This window comes from Scyliorhinus canicula, chromosome 12, assembly GCF_902713615.1.
Source record: "Scyliorhinus canicula chromosome 12, sScyCan1.1, whole genome shotgun sequence".
In the NCBI taxonomy this organism is placed as follows: domain Eukaryota; kingdom Metazoa; phylum Chordata; class Chondrichthyes; order Carcharhiniformes; family Scyliorhinidae; genus Scyliorhinus; species Scyliorhinus canicula.
In genome coordinates, this window is record NC_052157.1 from 161,417,157 (window position 1) to 161,439,896 (window position 22,740).

At 66.9% G+C, this 22,740-nt stretch overlaps 1 protein-coding gene across 2 annotated transcripts in view; it reads left to right on the plus strand.

Moving 5' to 3' along the window:
- The first annotated feature begins 20,962 nt into the window (after window positions 1-20,962).
- Window positions 20,963-22,740, plus strand: part of ncbp3 (nuclear cap binding subunit 3) — a 40,183-nt gene continuing 38,405 nt past the window's right edge. The window contains exon 1 of one of the 2 annotated variants that reach the window (XM_038814739.1): window positions 20,963-21,209. In XM_038814739.1, coding sequence (XP_038670667.1) covers window positions 21,024-21,209 — 186 coding nt within the window. In that variant the 5' untranslated portion in view covers window positions 20,963-21,023. The remainder of the gene's footprint in view (window positions 21,210-22,740) is intronic. The other variant, XM_038814738.1, reaches the window with a different exon arrangement.

The window sequence follows — 22,740 nt, forward strand, 5'->3', positions numbered from 1 at the left end:
GCTCACACTCCCCACACACACTCACTGCACACTCACCGCACACACTCACCGCACTTACTCCCGACACACACTCCCCACCCACACTACCTGCTCACACTCACCGCTCACACTCACACTTACCGGACACACTCACCGCTCACATTCCCGCTCACACTCCCCACACACACTCCCCGCTCACTCTCTCCGCACAAACTCCCCGCTCACACTCCCCACTCCCGCTCACCGCTCACACTCCCTGCTCACACTCACCGCACACACTCTCTGCACACACTCCCCGCACACTCCCCACTCACACTCCCCGCACACACTCCCCGCACACACTCACACTCCCCGCTCACACTCCCCACTCACACTCACCGCTCACACTCACCGCTCACACTCCCTGCTCACACTCACCGCACACACTCCCCACACACACTCCCCGCACACTCCCCACTCACACTCCCCGCACACACTCCCCACTCACACTCCCCGCACACACTCCCCGCACACACTCCCCGCTCCACACTCACACTCCCCGCACACACTCTCCACACACACTCCCCGCACACTCCCCACTCACACTCCCCGCACCCACTCCCCGCTCCACTCACACTCCCCGCACACACTCCCTGCACACACTCCCCGCACACACTCCTCGCTCACTCTCACACTCCATGCACACACTCCCCGCACACACTCACCGCACACACTCCCCGCACACACTCCCCGCACACACTCCCCACTCACACTCCCCTCTCACACTCACACTCCCTGCTCACACTCCCCACACACACTCACCGCACACACTCCCAACACACACTCCCCGCTCACACCCCCACTCAGACCCCGCACACTCCCCGCGCACACTCACCGCACACACTCCCCGCACACACTCCCTGCACCCACTCCCCGCACACACTCCCCACTCACACTCCCTCTCACACTCACACTCCCTGCTCACACTCCCCACACACTCACCGCACACACTCCCAACACACACTCCCCGCTCACACCCCCCACTCACACTCCCCGCACACTCACCGCTCACACTCCCCACTCACACTCACCGCTCACACTCACCGCTCACACTCCCCACTCACACTCCCCGCACACACTCCCCGCACACACTCCCCGCTCACACTCCCCGCTCACACTCACACTCCCTGAACACATTCACCGCTCACTCTCACCGCACACACTCACCACACACACTCCCCGCACACACTCACTGCACACACTTCCCGCTCACACTCACCGTTCAAACTCACCGCACACACTCCTGCACACACTCCCCGCACACTCCCTGCTCAAACTCCCCACGCACACTTCCCGCAAACGCTCCCCGCACACACTCCCCGCTCACATTCCCTGCTCAAACTCCCCGTACACACTTTCCGCAAACGCTTCCCGCACACACTCCCCGCTCACACTCCCCACACACACTCCCCGCTCACACTCCCCTCACACACTCCCTGCTCACACTCCCCGCACACACTCCCCACTCACACTCCCCTCTCACACTCACACTCCCTGCTCACACTCCCCACACACTCACCGCACACTCCCAACACACACTCCCCGCTCACACCCCCCACTCACACTCCCGCACACTCTCCGCTCACACTCCCCACTCACACTGACCGCTCACGCTCACCGCTCACACTCCCTGCTCACACTCACCGCACACACTCTCCCCGCACACTCTCCCCGCACACACTCCCCGCACACACTCCCGCTCACACTCACACTCCCCGCACACACTCTCCGCACACACTCCCCGCACACTCCCCACTCACACTCCCCGCACACACTCCCCGCTCACACTCACACCCACCTCACTCCCCCGCACACACTCCCCGCTCACACTCACACTCCCCACACACACTCCCCACACACACTCCCCACACACACTCACCGCACACACTCCCCACACACTCACCGCACACACTCCCCACACACACTCCCCACCCACACTCCCTGCTCACACTCCCCACACACACTCCCCACCCACACTCCCTGCTCACACTCCCCGCACACACTCCCCACACACACTCCCCACACACTCACCGCACACATTCCCCGCACACACTCCCTGCACACACACCCTGCTCACACTCACTGCACACACTCCCCACCCACACTCCCCACTCACACTCCCCGCACACATTCCCCGCTCACACTCCCTGCTCACACTCCCCGCACAAACACTCCCCGCTCACACTCACCACACACACTCACCGCACACACTACCCACTCACACTCACCGCATACACACCCGCTCACACTCCCTGCTCACACTCCCCACTCACACTCACCATTCACACTCACCGCACACATTTACCGCACACACTACCCACTCACACTCACCGCATACACACCCGCTCACACTCCTTGCTCACACTCCCTGCTCACACTCCCCACTCACACTCCTCACTCACACTCACCGCACATACTAACTGCATAACCTCCCCACTCACACTCATCCCAGCCAACAAGATGGCAGCACAGAGAGTAGCCGCCCGTTTCACAGACACGGGGCTGGAGACCCTACTTGACATGGTGAAGGAGAGGCGGACCACCCTGTACCCCGGGGTGGCGTGGAGGTTGCCACCCGCTGCCGTACACCGGGCCTGGGTGCAGGTGGGAGAGGCCGTGGGTAACACCGCCAGGACCGGCCAGGGGTACAGGGAAAACCTGCACAATGGCCTGAGGGCAGCCAGGGTGAGTTGGCAGCAATGTGCCCCTGGCACTAACCCTCGACCCGCACACCGGTAACCCTCCCATTCCCCCCTGGGGGAGGCGACCTCCCTCCCATACCGACTGCCATGGCTGGGTGCCCCGGCCACGCAGCACACAGGTACCCCCCCCCCCCGTACTTTGTGCATCCGACTGTCTAACACGGTGTGCCCCCCCCCCCTCTCCATGTGCACAGTGAGAAGGAGAAAACCGGTGACCACCAGATCCTGCGGCCCCTCACCACAGATCTGCAGCGGGCACCCAGGAGGCCGGCATTGGGCCAGCAAGTGAGACCCCGGACACCACCCTCATCCCTACCCCCTCCACACTTTCAGGATCACTTGGCGATGAGGCGGACCCTTCAGGTGCCCCCTGACCCCGATCCCAACCATCACCCCAATCCCAGGGGGAGAGCAGCGAGGAGGGGGGACACGGACACAGCCGGGAGCCCCTCCATTTGCCGCCTGGGACACCCCCGGAGCACCAGTCCTGGGACGAGACTGACCTCCCGTCAGTGTCTCCAACACTTTAGTGAAGAGGCCCCTATTTGGGGAGCACCGACACTGGCCAGGATACAGCAGGTGGAGGTAAGAACCCCCGAGAGGTGGACGGTGGGAGGGCCGTCCCCAGGGAATAGCTGCCGCCCAGACGGGGTTACAGGCTTCTGGAAAGGGAGGTGCCACTGATCGTGGAGATACAGTCACAGAGCCAGGGACTGCCTGAGGGGGTGTTGGCAACCGTTCAGCATCTGCAGGAGGATTCAAACCGCGTTGCAGAAGGCGGGGCCATCAATGGGTGCCACCCACGCCAGGACCGTATGGGTGACGTCAATGGTGGAGGTCTTGGGAGGGGGGCGAAGGTTTCAGCCATGGATTAGGGTGGCCGAGGCCTGGGGCTTTCTCTGTGGGCGGTGGCCGTGGCCTGGGGCCTGTGTGGGAGGGGGCCGAGGCCTGGGGCATTCTGTGTGGGCGGTGGCCCAGGCCTGGGGCCTGTGTGGGTGGTGGCCGAGGCCTGGGGCCTGTGTGGGTGGTGGCCGAGGCCTGGGACCTGTGTGGGCGGTGGCCGAGGTCTGGGGCCTGTGTGGGCGGTGGCCGAGGTCTGGGGCCTGTGTGGGCGGTGGCCGAGGTCTGGGGCCTGTGTGGGTGGTGGCCGAGGCCTGGGGCCTGTGTGGGTGGTGGCCGAGACCTGGGGCCTGTGTGGGCGGTGGCCGAGGCCTGGGGCCTGTGTGGGCGGTGGCCGAGGCCCGGGGCATTCTGTGTGGGCGGTGGCTGAGGCCTGGGGCCTGTGTGAGCGGTGGCCGAGGCCTGGGGCCTGTGTGGGCGGTGGCCGAGGCCTGGGGCCTGTGTGGGCGGTGGCCGAGGCCTGGGGCATTCTGTGTGGGAGGGGGCCGAGGCCTGGGGCCTGTGTGGGCGGTGGCCCAGGCCTGGGGCATTCTGTGCGGGCGGTGGCTGAGGCCTGGGGCATTCACTGTGGGCGGTGGCCGAGGCCTGGGGCCTGTGTGGGCGGTGGCCGAGGCCTGGGGCATTCTGTGTGGGCGGTGGCCGAGGCCTGGGGCCTGTGTGGGAGGGGGCCGAGGCCTGGGGCATTCTGTGTGGGCGGTGGCCGAGGCCTGGGGCCTGTGTGGGCGGTGGCCGAGGCCTGGGGCCTGTGTGGGTGGTGGCCGAGGCCTGGGGCCTGTGTGGGTGGTGGCCGAGGCCTGGGGCCTGTGTGGGTGGTGGCCGAGGCCTGGGGCCTGTGTGGGTGGTGGCCGAGGCCTGGGGCCTGTGTGGGCGGTGGCCCAGGCCTGGGGCCTGTTAGGGTGGTGGCCGAGGCCTGGGGCCTGTGTGGGTGGTGGCCGAGGCCTGGGGCCTGTGTGGGTGGTGGCCGAGACCTGGGGCCTGTGTGGGCGGTGGCCGAGGCCTGGGGCCTGTGTGGGCGGTGGCCGAGGCCTGGGGCCTGTGTGGACGGTGGCCGAGGCCTGGGGCCTGTGTGGGCGGTGGCCGAGGCTTGGGGCCTGTGTGGGTGGTGGCCGAGGCCTGGGGCCTGTGTGGGTGGTGGCCGAGGCCTGGGGCCTGTGTGGGAGGGGGCCGAGGCCTGGGGCATTCTGTGTGGGCGGTGGCCGAGGCCTGGGGCATTCTGTGTGGGCGGTGGCCGAGGCCTGGGGCCTGTGTGGGTGCTGGCCGAGGCCTGGGGCCTGTGTGGGCGGTGGCCGAGGCCTGGGGCCTGTGTGGGCGGTGGCCGAGGCCTGGGGCCTGTGTGGGAGGGGGCCGAGGCCTGGGGCCTGTGTGGGTGGTGGCCGAGGCCTGGGGCATTCTGTGTGGGAGGGGGCCGAGGCCTGGGGCATTCTCTGTGGGTGGTGGCCGAGGCCTGGGGCCTGTGTGGGCGGTGGCCGAGGCCTGGGGCCTGTGTGGGTGGTGGCCGAGGCCTAGGGCCTGTGTGGGCGGTGGCCGAGGCCTGGGGCCTGTGTGGGTGGTGGCCGAGGCCTGGGGCCTGTGTGGGTGGTGGCCGAGGCCTGGGGCCTGTGTGGGTGGTGGCCGAGGCCTGGGGCCTGTGTGGGTGGTGGCCGAGGCCTGGGGCCTGTGTGGGTGGTGGCCGAGGCCTGGGGCCTGTGTGGGCGGTGGCCCAGGCCTGGGGCCTGTTAGGGTGGTGGCCGAGGCCTGGGGCCTGTGTGGGTGGTGGCCGAGGCCTGGGGCCTGTGTGGGTGGTGGCCGAGACCTGGGGCCTGTGTGGGCGGTGGCCGAGGCCTGGGCCTGTGTGGGCGGTGGCCGAGGCCTGGGGCCTGTGTGGACGGTGGCCGAGGCCTGGGGCCTGTGTGGGCGGTGGCCGAGGCTTGGGGCCTGTGTGGGTGGTGGCCGAGGCCTGGGGCCTGTGTGGGTGGTGGCCGAGGCCTGGGGCCTGTGTGGGAGGGGGCCGAGGCCTGGGGCATTCTGTGTGGGCGGTGGCCGAGGCCTGGGGCATTCTGTGTGGGCGGTGGCCGAGGCCTGGGGCCTGTGTGGGTGCTGGCCGAGGCCTGGGGCCTGTGTGGGCGGTGGCCGAGGCCTGGGGCCTGTGTGGGCGGTGGCCAAGGCCTGGGGCCTGTGTGGGAGGGGGCCGAGGCCTGGGGCCTGTGTGGGTGGTGGCCGAGGCCTGGGGCATTCTGTGTGGGAGGGGGCCGAGGCCTGGGGCATTCTCTGTGGGTGGTGGCCGAGGCCTGGGGCCTGTGTGGGAGGGGGCTGGGGCCTGTGTGGGTGGTGGCCGAGGCCTGGGGCATTCTGTGTGGGAGGGGGCCGAGGCCTGGGGCATTCTCTGTGGGTGGTGGCCGAGGCCTGGGGCCTGTGTGGGAGGGGGCTGGGGCCTGTGTGGGTGGTGGCCGAGGCCTGGGGCATTCTATGTGGGAGGGGGCTGAGGCCTGGGGCATTCTCTGTGGGTGGTGGCCGAGGCCTGGGGCCTGTGTGGGCGGTGGCCGAGGCCTGGGGCCTGTGTGGGCGGTGGCCGAGGCCTGGGGCCTGTGTGGGCGGTGGCCGAGGCCTGGGGCATTCTGTGTGGGCGGTGGCCGAGGCCGAGCACAGAGTTACCCTCTGACAGACAGCCATGTCCCAGGGCCACCTGGACATTGCTGCGGTGCTCCTGAGTGCGGCCCAATCACAGCGGGCCATGGCTGAGGGCGTTGCTGGTAAAGCCCAGGCTCTGGCCAACGCTGCAAACACACAGAGGGAGGTGGCGGAGTCACTGGCTGATGTGGCACAGACCCAGAAGGTGATGGCACAGCGTGATGTGGCACAGACCCAGAAGGTGATGGCACAGCGTGATGTGGCACAGACCCAGAGGGTGATGTCACAGCGTGATGTGGTACAGTCCCAGAGGGTGATGGCACAGTGTGATGTGGCACAGACCCAGAAGGTGATGGCACAGCGTGATGTGGTACAGTCCCAGAGGGTGATGGCACAGTGTGATGTGGCACAGACCCAGAAGGTGATGGCACAGTGTGATGTGGCACAGACCCAGAAGGTGATGGCACAGCGTGATGTGGTACAGTCCCAGAGGGAGATGGTCCACCTCCTGTGCTGCGAACGTGGAGATGCTGGTGGGGGTGGGAGTGAGCCTCGAGGACTGGCAGGGTCAGACTGCCCCTCAGGGGCAGCTTCAATCGTACCCACGTCACCGGGAGAAGCCCGGGTGGCCATTGGGCACCCTGAGGGAGGAGGAAGGGGTGGGGCCCATGGCAGGGGCACGGTGGGTGGTCAATGGGGTGCACAGCAAGATGGCTGCCTTGCAGGCCTCTCTGATCCCATGGGGATGGGAGCGGGGGTACCCCAACCCTGTTATGTTCTGTAGAGTGACCAAAGTGAACAATAAACCACAGACCATGTAGTTTATGGGCAGCACGGTAGCACAGTGGTTAGCACTGTTGCTTCACAGTACCAGTGTCCCAGGTTCGATTCCCGGCTTGGGTCACTGTCTGTGCGGAGTCTGCACGTTCCCCCCGTGTCTGCGTGGGTTTCCTCCGGGTGCTCCGGTTTCCTCCCACAAGTCCTGAAAGATGTGCTGTTAGGTGAATTGGACATTCTGAATTCTCCCTCTGTGTACCCGAACAGGCGGCTGGAATGTGGCGACTAGGGGCTTTTCACAGTAACTTCATTGCAGTGTTAATGTAAGCCTACTTGTGACAATAATAAAGATTATTATAAAGATTATTATTATTAAAATAATTTATTATAGAACAAACGGTGTGGTAAGATAACTGGGATAAATTAACTCACAAACAATTAACACTGAATAACTCACGTGGAATTACTGCAAATACGTCCATCTCCCAGCACAACCAACTCCCAACCCCCAGATCGCATGGGGATGTGATGTCATTACAATGCCACCTAGTAGTCGGAGGTCGTGCACAACATTATGTATAAACTTATCATCACAGACCCAATGGCCCATCCCCATGTCACCACCCTCTGCTGTCCTCCTGAGCCTGGCGACGACCTCCCCCCTGCCCAGCCAGCCCTGCCAGTGTCCTACCTCCCCCCTGCCCAGCCAGCCCTGCCAGTGTCCTACCCCCCCTGCCCAGCCAGCCCTGCCAGTGTCCTACCTCCCCCCCTGCCCAGCCAGCCCTGCCAGTGTCCTACCCCCCCCGCCCAGCCAGCCCTGCCAGTGTCCTACCTCCCCCCCTGCCCAGCCAGCCCTGCCAGTGTCCTACCTCCCCCCCTGCCCAGCCAGCCCTGCCAGTGTCCTACCTCCTCCCCTGCCCAGCCAGCCCTGCCAGTGTCCTACCTCCCCCCCTGCCCAGCCAGCCCTGCCAGTGTCCTACCTCCTCCCCTGCCCAGCCAGCCCTGCCAGTGTCCTACCTCCCCCCCTGCCCAGCCAGCCCTGCCAGTGTCCTACCTCCCCCCCTGCCCAGCCAGCCCTGCCAGTGTCCTACCTCCCCCCCTGCCCAGCCAGCCCTGCCAGTGTCCTACCTCCCCCCCTGCCCAGCCAGCCCTGCCAGTGTCCTACCTCCCCCCCTGCCCAGCCAGCCCTGCCAGTGTCCTACCTCCCCCCCTGCCCAGCCAGCCCTGCCAGTGTCCTACCTCCCCCCCTGCCCAGCCAGCCCTGCCAGTGTCCTACCTCCCCCCCTGCCCAGCCAGCCCTGCCAGTGTCCTACCTCCCCCCCTGCCCAGCCAGCCCTGCCAGTGTCCTACCTCCCCCCTGCCCAGCCAGCCCTGCCAGTGTCCTACCTCCCCCCCCTGCCCAGCCAGCCCTGCCAGTGTCCTACCTCCCCCCTGCCCAGCCAGCCCTGCCAGTGTCCTACCTCCTCTCTCTCCCTCATCGGCCATGGCGCCTGTTTCCCAGTTTTTAAAATGACAAGTGAACTGCGCCATCGGTAATTTTCCCCGACGGAGGCGGGGCATCGTGGAGACCCTGGAGAATACCGGGCCAGGCCCACTAATGATATGCAAACAACATTTACTGTATGTGTGGAGTATCATAGAATTTACAGAGCAGAAGGAGGCCACTCGGGCCATCGAGTCTGCACCGGCCATTGGAAAGAGCACCCTACCCAAGCCCACACCTCCACCCTATCCCCTTAACGCACCTAACCTTTTTGGACACTAAGGGCAATTTATCATGGCCAATCCACCTAACCTGCCCATCTTTGGACTGTGGGAGGAAACCGGAGCACCCGGAGGAAACCCACGCACACACGGGGAGGATGTGCAGACTCCGCACAGACAGCGACCCAAGCCCGGAACCGAACCTGGGACCCTGGAGCTGTGAAGCAACTGTGCTAACCACTGTGCTACCGTGCTGCCCAATGAGTAGACCGCATTGATGCCGCTGTCGAGGCACCGGAGCGTGGCATTCGGGCGAGAGCCCAGCGCCCCCGACAATTTAGGCTTCACGACCAATTCTCTGCCCAATCACCTTCCCCGATTCTGGTGTTAGCCAACGGAGAATTCGCTCCTGTCTCTCTTGGTGTTCAGGATGGCCGACACATTTAAAAATAAAGTCAGAGTACCCAATTATTATGTTTTCGAACCCGGTCCTCAGCGCCGGAAGGCAGCAGTGTTAACCACTGCGTCATTGTGCCACCCCTGGGCGACAGCTTGTTAGAGGACAATGCCGGGCGTGTTCTGCTTTGCCATCCTCCTCTGCCACACTGGGGTGTGGTGTTCCTGGACTGCGCAGAGTTTGAGGATTTTGGGTGAGGGCAGCATCCACCCTGACACAGCTTCATTCATACACAGCTCACCTTAACATGTGAGCCTTCAGTGACTGAGTGAGGGAGACTGAGGCAAGGGGAGAGTGAATACGACAGAGCCACTGAGACGGGAAGAGAGAGGGAATGAAATAGGAAAGTAGAAAGTAAGCATGAGAAAGACTTGGATCGCCGGTTAACTCCCACTCCCTCACCCAGCACCAAGTGGGCCCAGTTAATTGAGCAGTTGGGTGGGGGAGGGGTGGAGGTGAGGTTAATGTCTCTGATCTGCTTTAGCAACACATCACATGTTGCACTTGACCCTCATTGGCCCTTTGCACATTGAGGCGTTAACCTTAGTGAACATGACAAGGGGCCTGAAAGAGGGTCCACTGAGCGATCGTGCCAAAGGGTCTGCTGCAATTCCTCTGCTTAGCAGCAAAGTGTGTACATCACGGAGTGGGCACACTGGCGGCAAATGGATCATGGGCAGCAGCTGGCACACAGCATAGCTGAGCGGTCAAACAACTGGTGACAGCTCGCCTGCACCTCATCTCTGTCACAGCAACACATTCCAGCTCTGCGCAGCCACCTTTATCCCAGCCAGACCGGCCTGATCTCTCCCCAGGGAACGTGGGCTGAAGGCCAGGGGCCAGGGGTAGGGGAGGAGATGCAAGGAGAGGGGGGAGAGGAGAGTGGAGGAGGGAAGGAGAGGTGAGGGAGAGGGAGAAAGGATGGACAGAGACGGAGCAAGAGGGGAAAAAGGTGATGTCTGCCTCCAAACTCAACTATTCCCAAGCACTCAGCCGCTCCCATCTTCATCACTTCTGTTAACTTCAACTCATCGAGAACTCCGCTGGCTGAATCCGAAATTGGATTATCTTGTTCACCCAAGACCCCTTGTGTTTTGTTAACCGACAATGACTTCCTATCTAGCAACACTTCAAATTTAATATTCTCATCCCACCATGGCTGCACACAGTAACCTCCTCCAGCCCTACGCCCCCTTCACATCTCTGCACTCCTCCAATTCTGGCTTTTCATGCACCCCCGATTTTAATCGCGCCTCCAGCTGCCGGGGGCCCCAAATCTCTGCAATCTCCTCCCTCAACCTCTCCAGCCTCCCTCTCCCCTTTAGAACCGACCTCTTTGACCGAGCTGTTACTCACTGTGATGTCAGGGTCTGGCACATAGAGGGTTAAATGTGGGCCTGAGTACAGGGCGCCCTCACAGTGATGTCAGGGAGCACATGCGGACTGTGGAGCGTTGGACTGAGCTGTGGGTACAAACCAACATGATAGATAGATAGATAGAATAGAACAGTACAGCACAGAACAGGCCCTTCGGCCTTCGATGTTGTGCCGAGCCATGATCACCCTACTCAAACCCACGTATCCACCCTATACCCGTAACCCAACAACCCCCCCCCCCCCCCCTTAACCTTACATTTTAGGACACTACGGGCAATTTAGCATGGCCAATCCACCTAACCCGCACATCTTTGGACTGTGGGAGGAAACCGGAGCACACGGAGGAAACCCATGCACACACGGGGAGGACGTGCAGACTCCGCACAGACAGTGACCCAGCCGGGAATCGAACCTGGGACCCTGGAGCTGTGAAGCATTTATGCTAACCACCATGCTACCGTGCTGCCCCTTAACATGAAGGTATCTCCAAGCTCATTCCTTTCACTCTTTAGTTGCAATTAGTTCTGAAAGTCGGTAAAGATTTATAGTTAATTTATCCATCTGACTACAAAGACTTCTACAGAACTGCCCAACTGTAACCATCCATCAGTCACTTCTCCAAATATCCCTTCATGTTGCTCAGTGTTAAATGTTGCCTGGTCTAAGCTCCTGTCAGTGGCTCAGAGTGTTGTCCACGGTGCTATAGAAATGAAAATTGTTGCTGATTCTGCCACATTTATAAGCTCATGTCGATTCTACCACTAAATGTGCTGCAAGGGTTAAGGGGGTGGGAGAGGGTTTAAGCAGCTCGTGGAAAAATGAGCAAAGATAACAGTTTGTGAGCGTCTTTGCATTTCCCGGGATTCTGGCTGGAGCTGATATGAATAGAATGGCCGGGATTGTGAGGCAGGACTCTGCTATCGGGAGCTCCTGTGAGAAAGGGAGAGAATTTCAGACCTGGAAGATAATGGCATTACATCAGTGGAGACTTAGCCTTCCTTTTTATCAGCAGTGAATGTCAGATATAAAAGCTGCTGACTCACTGATAGTTCCAGGAGATACAAACGCCCACACCATTTACTGCTGCAAAGACAGCAACCAAAAGGCAAAAGTCTTGAATTTATACACTGTCTTTCTCAACCTCCACAGATCCCAAACCGCAAACAAAGTACTTCTGAACCATAGTCACAGTTTTATGTCGGATTCCGGTGGCCAACAAGCGCACAGCAAGATCCCACACACAGCACAGTCATAATAAACCAGACCATCCATCTTTCTCATCCGCACAGAGGGACAAACATTGGCACCAGGAGAACAGAGTGAGCAGCTCCTTCTTTAAAATAACGGCAATTCCAATTTAAAAAAAAATAAATTTAGATTACCCAATTATTTTTTCCAATTAAGGGGCAATTTAGCGTGGCCAATCCACCTACTCTGCACATCTTTGGGTTGTGGGGGCGAAACCCACGCAGACACGGGGAGAATGTGCAAACTCCGCACGGACAGTGACCCAGAGCCGGGATCGAACCTGGGACCTCAGCGCCGTGAGGTGGTTGTGCTAACCACTAGGCCACCGTGCTGCCCGCCAATTCCAATTTAATGATTCATTTAAAAGACAGCATCTCTGACAGTGAAGGCCTCCCTCAGTACTGACCCTCTGACAGTGCGGCACTCCCTCAGTACTGACCCTCTGACAGTGCGGCACTCCCTCAGTACTGACCCTCTGACAGTGCAGCACTCCCTCAGTACTGACCCTCTGACAGTGCGGCACTCCCTCAGTACTGACCCTCTGACAATGCGGCACTCCCTCAGCACTGACCCTCTGACAGTGCAGCACTCCCACAGTACTGACTCTCTGACAGTGCAGCGCTCCCTCAGTACTGACCCTCTGACAGTGCAGCACTCCCTCAGTACTGACCCTCTGACAGTGCAGCACTCCCTCAGTACTGACCCTCTGACAGTGTGGCACTCCCTCAGTACTGACCCTCTGACAGTGCAGCACTCCCTCAGTACTGACCCTCTGACAGTGCAGCGCTCCCTCAGTACTGACGCTCTGACAGTGCGGCACTCCCTCAGTACTGACCCTCTGACAGTGCGGCACTCCCTCAGTACTGACCCTCTGACAGTGCAGCACTCCCTCAGTACTGACCCTCTGACAGTGCAGCACTCCCTCAGCACTGACCCTCTGACAGTGCAGCACTCCCTCAGTACTGACCCTCTGACAGTGCAGCACTCCCTCAGTACTGACCCTCTGACAGTGCAGCACTCCCTCAGTACTGACCCTCTGACAGTGCGGCACTCCCTCAGTACTGACCCTCTGACAGTGCAGCACTCCCTCAGTACTGACCCTCTGACAGTGCGGCACTCCCTCAGTACTGACCCTCACGAACTGTCCCCCAGTGAGAGTCAGCACCTTCAGGAACTGTGTCCCAGTGAGAGTCAGCAGGTTTAAGGAGCTTGGTCTGAATTGAAACCCCTGAACTCTGTTGGCTGGAAGCCAGTTAAGTCATTTCTTCACTCTCTGGTTCTTTGCCATTACTGGATTAGACAGAGTAAGTTTGCTAGGTTTTGAGTTCTGAGCTGTCATTAAATGTCTCTGTCAGAGATCTATGTTTAGAGTAACGGTTTCTCAGTTTATTTTAACCTTTATTGCTGCAAGCGGACTTCAGCAGCAATCAAAACACCATTGCCAGGACATTGAAAACCAGCATTGTATGGAATCAAAAAGCTTCCTGGATCAGGACATTGTCTGAATCAGGATGTTGTCTGGATTGGGATATTGTCTGGACCAGATCAGAATCCGGACCAGGACTGTCACTGCAACCAATCAGGACAGTGTCTGGATCAGGACTGTGTCTGGATCCGGCCAGCATCCGGATCAGGACAGTGTCTGGATCAGGAATATTTCTGGATCAGGACTGTCTGGATCAGATTAGTGTCTGGATCAGGACTGTGTCTGGATCAGGACTGTGCCTGGATCAGGACTGTGTCTGGATCAGGAATATCTCTGGATCAGGACTGTCTGGATCAGATTAGTGTCTGGATCAGGACAGTTACTGGATCAGAATAATGTCCAGATTAGACAGTGTCTGGATCAGGACCGTGTCTGGATCAGGAACGTGGCTGGATCAGGACTGTGTCTGGATCAAGACAGCGCGTGGACCAGGACAGCACCTGGACCGGAACACTGTATGGATCAGAACAGTGACTGGATCAGGACCGTGTCTGGATCAGGACCATGTCTGGATCAAGATTGTGTCTTGATCAGGACCATGTCTAGATCAGGACCATGTCTGGATCAGGACTGTGTCTGGATCAAGATTGTGTCTGGATCAGGACCGTGTCTGGATCAGGACCGAGCCTGGATCAGGGCCGTGTCTGGATCAGGACCGTGTCTGGCTGGGCACAGTGTCTAGATGGGGACAGATTCTAGATCTGGGCCATATCTAGGTCAGGCCTGCCTTGACCCTGATTGGACTTTGGGGGAGTGGTGCAGTGAATGGGGTGGGGGCGATGGGGCGGGCTGTGGATTGTATGTGGAAACCATCATTGCCCATTTAGTTGGAAGGGAGAAGAGCTTCTGTGATTTGATGGGGAACTTGCAGGTGCTGATGTTCCCTTCTGTCTGCTGCCCAAGTTTGACCTGATGCCATGGAACCTCATGGGGCCCTGAGTCCACGGTGAGGATTCCCAGGAGACACCATCGCGACTGTACACCACCCTGCAGCCCGCTCTGCCGCCCACCCTGCTGCCCGCCCTGCCGCCCGCCCTGCCGCCCGCCCTGCCGCCCGCCCTGCCGCCCGCCCTGCCGCCCGCCCTGCCGCCCGCCCTGCCGCCCGCTCTGCCGCCCGCCCTGCCGCCCGCTCTGCCGCCCGCTCTGCCGCCCGCCCTGCCGCCCGCCCTGCCGCCCGCTCTGCCGCCCGCTCTGCCGCCCGCTCTGCTGCCCGCATTGCCGCCCGCCCTGCTGCCCGCCCTGCCACCCACCCTGCTGCCCGCCCTGCCGCCCGCCCTGCCGCCCGCCCTGCCACCCACCCTGCTGCCCGCCCTGCCGCCCGCCCTGCCGCCCGCTCTGCTGCCCGCCCTGCCGCCCGCTCTGCTGCCCGCCCTGCCGCCCGCTCTGCTGCCCGCCCTGCCGCCCCGCCCTGCAGCCCGCTCTGCCGCCCGCCCTGCCGCCCGCTCTGCCGCCCGCCCTGCGCCCGCTCTGCCGCCCGCCCTGCCGCCCGCCCTGCCGCCCCGCCGCCCTGCCACCCACCCTGCGCCCGCCCGCCCTGCCGCCCGCCCTGCCGCCCGCCCTGCCGCCCGCTCTGCCGCCCGCCCTGCTGCCCTGCCGCCCGCCCTGCCGCCGCCCGCCCTGCCACCCACCCTGCCGCCCGCCCGCCCTGCCGCCCGCCTGCCGCCCGCTCTGCTGCCCGCCCTGCCGCCCGCTCTGCTACCCGCCCTGCCGCCCGCTCTGCTGCCCGCCCTGCCGCCCGCCCTACCGTCCGCTCTGCTGCCCTGCCGCCCACCCTGCTGCCCCGCTCTGCCGCCCGCCCCTGCCGCCCGCTCTGCCGCCCCGCCCTGCCGCCCGCTCTGCCGCCCGCCCCTGGCCGCTCCGCTCTGCCGCCCGCCCTGCCGCCCCCGCCCGCTCTGCCGCCCGCCCTGCCGCCCGCTCTGCTGCCCGCCCTGCCGCCCGCTCTGCTGCCCGCCCTGCCGCCCGCTCTGCTGCCCGCCCTGCCGCCCGCTCTGCTGCCCGCCCTGCCGCCCGCTCTGCCGCCCGCCCTGCCGCCCGCTCTGCTGCCCGCTCTGCTGCCCCCTGCCGCCCGCTCTGCTGCCCGCCCTGCCGCCCGCTCTGCTGCCGCGCCTGCCGCCCGCCTGCAGCCCGCTCTGCCGCCCGCCCTGCCGCCCGCCCTGCAGCCCGCTCTGCTGCCCGCTCTCTGCCCGCCCTGCCGCCCGCTCTGCTGCCCCCCTGCCGCCGCTCTGCCGCCCGCCCTGCCGCCCGCCCTGCCCGCCCGCTCTGCCCCGCCCTGCGCCCTCTGCCGCCCGCCCTGCCGCCCGCCCTGCCGCCCCGCCCTGCCGCCCTCTGCTGCCCTGCCGCCCGCCCTGCCGCCGCTCTGCCGCCCGCCCTGCCGCCCGCTCTGCTGCCCTGCCGCCCGCCCGCCCTGCCACCCACCCTGCCGCCCGCCCGCCCTGCCGCCCGCCCTGCCGCCCGCCGTGCTGCCCGCCCTGCCGCCCGCCCTGCCGCCCGCCCTGCCGCCCGCTCTGCTGCCCGCCGCCCCCGCGCTCTGCCCGCCTGCCGCCCTCTGCTGCCCGCCCTGCCGCCCCCCTACGTCCGCTCTGCTGCCCGCTCTGCTGCCCGCCTGCCGCCCGCTCTGCTGCCCGCTCTGCCTCCGCCCTGCCCCGCTCTGCCGCCCGCCCTGCCGCCCGCCCTGCCGCCCGCCCTGCCGCCGCTCTGCCGCCCGCCCTGCCGCCCTCTGCCGCCCGCCCTGCCGCCCGCCCTGCCGCCCGCCCGCCCTGCCACCACCCTGCCGCCCGCCGCCCTGCCGCCCGCCTGCCGCCCGCCCTGCCGCCGCTCTGCCGCCCGCCCTGCCGCCCGCTCTGCTGCCCTGCCGCCCGCCTGGCCCCCCCCCGCCTGCCACCCACCCTGCGCCCGCCCGCCCTGCCCCCTTGCCGCCGCTCTGCTACCCCCCTGCCGCCCGCTCTGCGCCCGCTCTGCCCGCCGCCCGCCCTACCGTCCGCTCTCTGCCCTGCCGCCCACCCTGCTGCCCGCTCTCCGCCCGCTCTGCCGCCCGCTCTGCTGCCCGCCCTGCCGCCCGCCCTGCTGCCCGCCCTGCCACCCACCCTGCTGCCCGCCCTGCCGCCCGCCCTGCCGCCCGCCCTGCCACCCACCCTGCTGCCCGCCCTGCCGCCCGCCCTGCCGCCCGCTCTGCTGCCCGCCCTGCCGCCCGCTCTGCTGCCCGCCCTGCCGCCCGCTCTGCTGCCCGCCCTGCCGCCCGCCCTGCAGCCCGCTCTGCCGCCCGCCCTGCCGCCCGCTCTGCCGCCCGCCTGCCGCCCGCTCTGCCGCCCCCCTGCCGCCCGCCCTGCCGCCCGCCCGCCCTGCCACCACCCTGCCGCCCCCCCCCTGCCGCCCGCCCTGCCGCCCGCCCTGCCGCCCGCTCTGCGCCCGCCCTGCTGCCCTGCCGCCCGCCCGCCGCCGCCCGCCCTGCCACCCACCCTGCCGCCCGCCCGCCCTGCCCGCCCGCCCTGCCGCCCGCTCTGCTGCCCGCCCTGCCGCCCGCTCTGCTACCCGCCCTGCCGCCCGCTCTGCTGCCCGCCCTGCCGCCCGCCCTACCGTCCGCTCTGCTGCCCTGCCGCCCACCCCTGCTGCCGCTCTGCCGCCGCCCTGCCGCCCGCTCTGCCGCCCCCCTGCCGCCGCTCTGCCGCCCCCCTGCCGCCCGCCCTGCCGCCCGCCCTGCCGCCCGCTCTGCCGCCCGCCCTGCCGCCCGCTCTGCTGCCCGCCCTGCCGCCCGCTCTGCTGCCGCCCTGCCGCCCGTCTGCTGCCCGCCCTGCCGCCCGCTCTGCTGCCCGCCCTGCCGCCCGCTCTGCGCCCGCCCTGCCGCCGCTCTGCTGCCCTCTGCCGCCGCTCTGCTGCCCGCCCTGCCGCCCGCTCTGCTGCCCGCCCTGCCGCCCTCTGCTGCCCGCCCTGCCGCCGCCCTGCAGCCCTCTGCCGCCCGCCCTGCCGCCGCCCTGCAGCCGCTCTGCTGCCCGCTCTGCTGCCCGCCCTGCCGCCCTCTGCTGCCCCGCCCTGCCGCCCGCTCTGCCGCCCGCCCTGCCGCCCCCCTGCCGCCCGCTCTGCCGCCCCCCTGCCCCCGCTCTGCCGCCCGCCCTGCCGCCCGCCCTGCCGCCCTCTCTGCTGCCCTGCCGCCCGCCCTGCCGCCCGCTCTGCCGCCCGCCCTGCCGCCCTCTGCTGCCCTGCCGCCCGCCCGCCCTGCCACCCACCCTGCCGCCCGCCCGCCCTGCCGCCCGCCCTGCCGCCCGCCGTGCTGCCCGCCCTGCCGCCCGCCCTGCCGCCCGCCCTGCCGCCCGCTCTGCTGCCCGCCCTGCCCCGCTCTGCTGCCCGCCCTGCCGCCCTCTGCTGCCGCGCCCTGCCGCCCCCCTACCGTCCGCTCTGCTGCCCGCTCTGCTGCCCGCCCTGCCGCCCGCTCTGCTGCCCGCTCTGCCGCCCGCCCTGCCGCCCGCTCTGCCGCCCGCCCTGCCGCCCGCCCTGCCGCCCGCCCTGCCGCCCGCTCTGCCGCCCGCCCTGCCGCCCGCCCTGCCGCCCGCCCTGCCGCCCGCCCTGCCGCCCGCCCTGCCGCCCGCCCCCTGCCGCCCGCCCGCCCTGCCACCCACCCTGCCGCCCGCCGCCCTGCCGCCCGCCCTGCGCGCCCGCTCTGCCGCCCGCCTGCCGCCCGCTCTGCTGCCTGCCGCCCGCCCTGCCGCCCGCCCGCCCTGCCACCCACCCTGCCGCCCGCCCGCCCTGCCGCCCCCCTGCCGCCCCTCTGCTGCCTGCCCTGCCGCCCGCTCTGCTACCCGCCCTGCCGCCCGCTCTGCTGCCCGCCCTGCCGCCCGCCCTACCGTCCGCTCTGCTGCCCTGCCGCCCACCCTGCTGCCCGCTCTGCCGCCCGCCCTGCCGCCCGCTCTGCTGCCCGCCCTGCCGCCCGCCCTGCCGCCCGCCCTGCCGCCCCCCTGCCGCCCGCCCTGCCGCCCGCTCTGCCGCCCGCCCTGCCGCCCGCTCTGCGCTGCCCGCCCTGCCGCCCGCTCTGCTGCCCGCCCTGCCGCCCGCTCTGCTGCCGCCCGCTGCCGCCCGCTCTGCCCGCCCTGCCGCCCTGCACCGCTCTGCCGCCCGCCCTGCCGCCCGCTCTGCTGCCCGCTCTGCTGCCCGCCCTGCCGCCCGCTCTGCTGCCCGCCCTGCCGCCCGCTCTGCTGCCCGCCCTGCCGCCCGCCCTGCAGCCCGCTCTGCCGCCCGCCCTGCCGCCCGCCCTGCAGCCCGCTCTGCTGCCCGCTCTGCTGCCCGCCCTGCCGCCCGCTCTGCCGCCCGCCCTGCCGCCCGCCCTGCCGCCCGCCCTGCCGCCCCCTGCCGCCCGCTCTGCCGCCGCCCTGCCGCCCGCTCTGCCGCCCGCCCTGCCGCCCGCCTGCCGCCCGCTCTGCTGCCCTGCCGCCCGCCCTGCCGCCCTCTCTCGCCCGCCCTGCCGCCCTCTGCTGCCCTGCCGCCCGCCCGCCCTGCCACCCACCCTGCCGCCCGCACCGCCCTGCCGCCCCCCTGCCGCCCCGTGCTGCCCGCCCTGCCGCCCGCCCTGCCGCCCGCTCTGCTGCCCGCCTGCCGCCCTCTCTGCTGCCCGCCCTGCCGCCCGCTCTGCTGCCCGCCCTGCCGCCCCGCCCTACCGTCCGCTCTGCTGCCCGCTCTGCTGCCCGCCCTGCCGCCGCTCTGCTGCCCGCTCTGCCGCCCGCCCTGCCGCCCGCTCTGCCGCCCGCCCTGCCGCCCGCTCTGCCGCCCGCCTGCCGCCGCCCGTCTGCCGCCCCCTGCCGCCCGCCCTGCTGCCCGCTCTGCGCCGCCCTCCCCCCTGCCCCGCCCGCCCTGCCGCCCGCCCTGCCCCCCCCTGCCGCCCCCTGCCGCCCGCTCTGCTGCCCGCCCTGCCGCCCGCTCTGCCGCCCGCCCTGCCGCCCGCCCTGCCGCCCGCCCTGCTGCCCTGCCGCCCACCCTGCTGCCCGCCCTGCCGTCCGCTCTGCTGCCCTGCCGCCCGCCCTGCCGCCCGCCCTGCGCCCGCTCTGCTGCCCGCCCTGCCGCCCGCTCTGCTGCCCGCCCTGCCGCCCGCTCTGCTGCCCCCCTGCCGCCCGCCCTACCGTCCGTCTGCCGCCCACCCTGCTGCCCGCTCTGCCGCCCGCCCTGCCGCCCGCCCTGCCGCCCGCACCCCCGCTCTGCTGCCCGCCCTGCCGCCCGCCCTGCCGCCCGCCCTGCCGCCCACCCTGCCGCCCGCTCTGCTGCCCGCCCTGCCCGCGCCCTGCCGCCCACCCTGCGCCGCCCACCCTGCCGCCGCTCTGCCCGCCCTGCGCCCGCCCTGCGCCCGCCCTGCCGCCCTGCGCCCACCCTGCCGCCCGCCCTACCGCCCGCTCTGCTGCCCGCCCTGCCGCCCGCTCTGCCGCCCGCCCTGCCGCCCGCCCTGCCGCCCGCCCTACCGTCCGCTCTGCTGCCCGCCCTGCTGCCCGCCCTACTGCCCGCTCTGCCCGCCCTGCCGCCCGCCCTGCCGCCCGCCCTACCGTCCGCTCTGCCGCCCGCTCTGCTGCCCGCTCTGCCGTCCGCTCTGCCACCCGCCCTGCCGCCCGCTCTGCCGCCCGCCCTGCCGCCCGCCCTGCCGCCCGCCCTGCCGCCCGCTCTGCTGCCCGCTCTGCCGCCCGCCCTGCCGCCCGCCCTGCTGCCCGCCCTGCCGCCCGCCCTGCCGCCCGCCCTGCCGCCCGCCCTGCCGCCCGCCCTGCCGCCCGCCCTGCCGCCCCGCCCTGCCGCCCGCCCTGCCGCCCCGCCCTGCCGCCCGCCCTGCCGCCCGCCCTGCCGCCCGCTCTGCTGCCCGCTCTGCCGCCCGCCCTGCCGCCCGCCCTACCGTCCGCTCTGCTGCCCGCCCTGCCGCCCGCCCTGCTGCCCGCTCTGCCGCCCACCCTGCCGCCCGCTCTGCCGCCCGCCCTGCCGCCCGCCCGCCCTGCCGCCCGCCGTGCTGCCCGCCCTGCCACCCACCCTGCTGCCCGCTCTGCCGCCCGCCCTGCCACCCACCCTGCTGCCCGCTCTGCCGCCCGCCCGCCCTGCCGCCCGCCGTGCTGCCCGCCCTGCCGTCTGCCCTGCCACCCACCCTGCTGCCCGCTCTGCCGCCCGCTCTGCCGCCCGCTCTGCCGCCCGCCATGCTGCCCGCCCTGCCGCCTGCCCTGCCACCCGCCCTGCTGCCCGCTCTGCCGCCCGCCCTGCCGCCTGCCCTGCCACCCGCCCTGCTGCCCGCTCTGCCGCCCCGCCCTGCCACCCGCCCTGCCGCCCGCCCTGCCGCCCGCTCTGCTGCCCTGCCGCCCACCCTGCCGCCCGCCCTGCTGCCCGCCCTGCCGCCCGCCCTGCCGCGTCCTTCCTGACTGGGGCAGGACATGCCCAGGAATGGTGATGGTGACGGGCTGGGACAATTTCTCTGAGGTCTGATTGGGCCTATGTCAGGCTGTTGCTGTAGACTCGATGGGCTGAATGGCCTCCCTCTACACTGCAGTTTGCAATGTAGTCATGGAGGGGAAATGCCTGTTTATCTCAGGCTCAATGAGCCATTGAATGGGGATTGAATCTGGCCTTTGCTGCTGAGTGGCTGCAGTTACTCTCCGGGCCAGCGGGTGGCGCCCGCAGCTCGGCTCTGCTGGGATCCCCTCTTGGCCCGCGTGCGGCTCTTTGGCCTTGGCGGCTCCTCCGAGTGCGGCGCCAGCAGCCGCCGGGTCTCCTCTTGCCTCCTGCCGGCAGCTCTTTGATCAGCATGGCGGCGGTGCGGGGCCTGCGGGTCTGTTTGGAGCCTGGGGCCGAGGCCCAGGAGTCCGAGTCCGAGTCCAGCTCCGAGTCCGAGCGGGAGGGAGACGAGCCCATGGAGGTGGAAGAGGGAGAGATCGAGCCCGAGAAGCTGGACTCCATCTCGGTGCAGAGGTCGCTGAAGGACCTGCTCCCGGTGAGGCGCCGGGGAAAGGCCGAGGCCTCGGTCGGGGCCTAGTGCGGGGAGGAGGGTCAGAGGGTCAGTACTGAGGGAGTGCTGCACTGTCAGAGGGTCAGTACTGAGGGAGTGCTGCACTGTCAGAGGGTCAGTACTGAGGGAGCGCCGCACTGTCAGAGGGTCAGTACTGAGGGAATGCTGCACTGTCAGAGGGTCAGTACTGAGGGAGTGCCGCACTGTCAGAGGGTCAGTACTGAGGGAGAGCCGCACTGCCAGAGGGTCAGTACTGAGGGAGTGCTGCACTGTCAGAGGGTCAGTACTGAGGGAGTGCTGCACTGTCAGAGGGTCAGTACTGAGGGAGGGCTGCACTGTCAGAGGGTCAGTACTGAGGGAGTGCCGCACTGTCAGAGGGTCAGTACTGAGGGAGTGCCGCACTGTCAGAGGGTCAGTACTGAGGGAGTGCCGCACTGTGGGAGGGTCAGTACTGAGGGAGTGCCGCACTGTCAGAGGGTCAGTACTGAGGTGGTGCTGCACTGTCAGAGGGTCACTACTGAGGGGGTGCCGCACTGTGGGAGGGTCAGTACTGAGGGATCGAACCAGGGTCCTCGGCGCTGTGAGGCAGCAGTTCTCACCACTCTGCAGCCCTATATTATTATTAAGGAACCCAAAATTGTGCACAATTCTTCAGGTGTGGTCTCGTCAAGGCTTGGAGAGCTGCACCAAAACATCCTTATCCCTGTGCACAAATCCCCTGGCAATGAAGGCTGACGTACTATCTGCCTTCCTAATGGCTTGCTGCACATAGCTGTTAGCTTTTAGTGACCCCTGGACAATGACACCCAGACCCTTTAGACACCAACACTTCCCAACCTCCCATCATTTCAGAAATATTTTTCCTTTCTGTTTTCCGACCAAAGTGGATAACTTCAGAACTTAGTCACAATATATTCCATCTGCCGTGTTCTTGCCCATTCTCTTAACCTCTCCAAATCTCTCAAAGCCTCCTCGCACCCTCCTCACAATTTACATCCCACCTAGCTTTTGTGTCATCGGCAAATTTGGAAATATTACATTTGGTCCCCAAAGCCAAATTATTTCTGTAGATTATGAAGGGCTGTGGCCCCAGCACTGATTGCTGTGGCACCCCACGAGTAACATCTTGCCATCCTGACCTGTTAATTCCTACTGTCTGTTGTCTGTTCTCTGTCTCTTATCTAATTCTCAATCCAAAGCAGTAGATTCCCCAAATCCCTTGAGCTCTAATCTTGTTTACTAACCTGTGTGGGAGTATCTCAAAAACCTGAAAATCCAAATGCATCACACCCACTGGATCACCCTTATCTTTGGTACAAGTAACATCCTCAAAAATCTGTCAACTAGTTTCTCAAACGATTTTTCTTTGATTAATCCATGTTGACTGTGTCCAAGCATTTCATTATGTTTGAAGAATCCAGTTATCACACCTTTTTTAATGGATTCTAAGTGAGCGATTCTCCGCACCCCACGCCTGGGGGGAGAATCGCGGGAGGGCCGGGTGAATCACGCCATG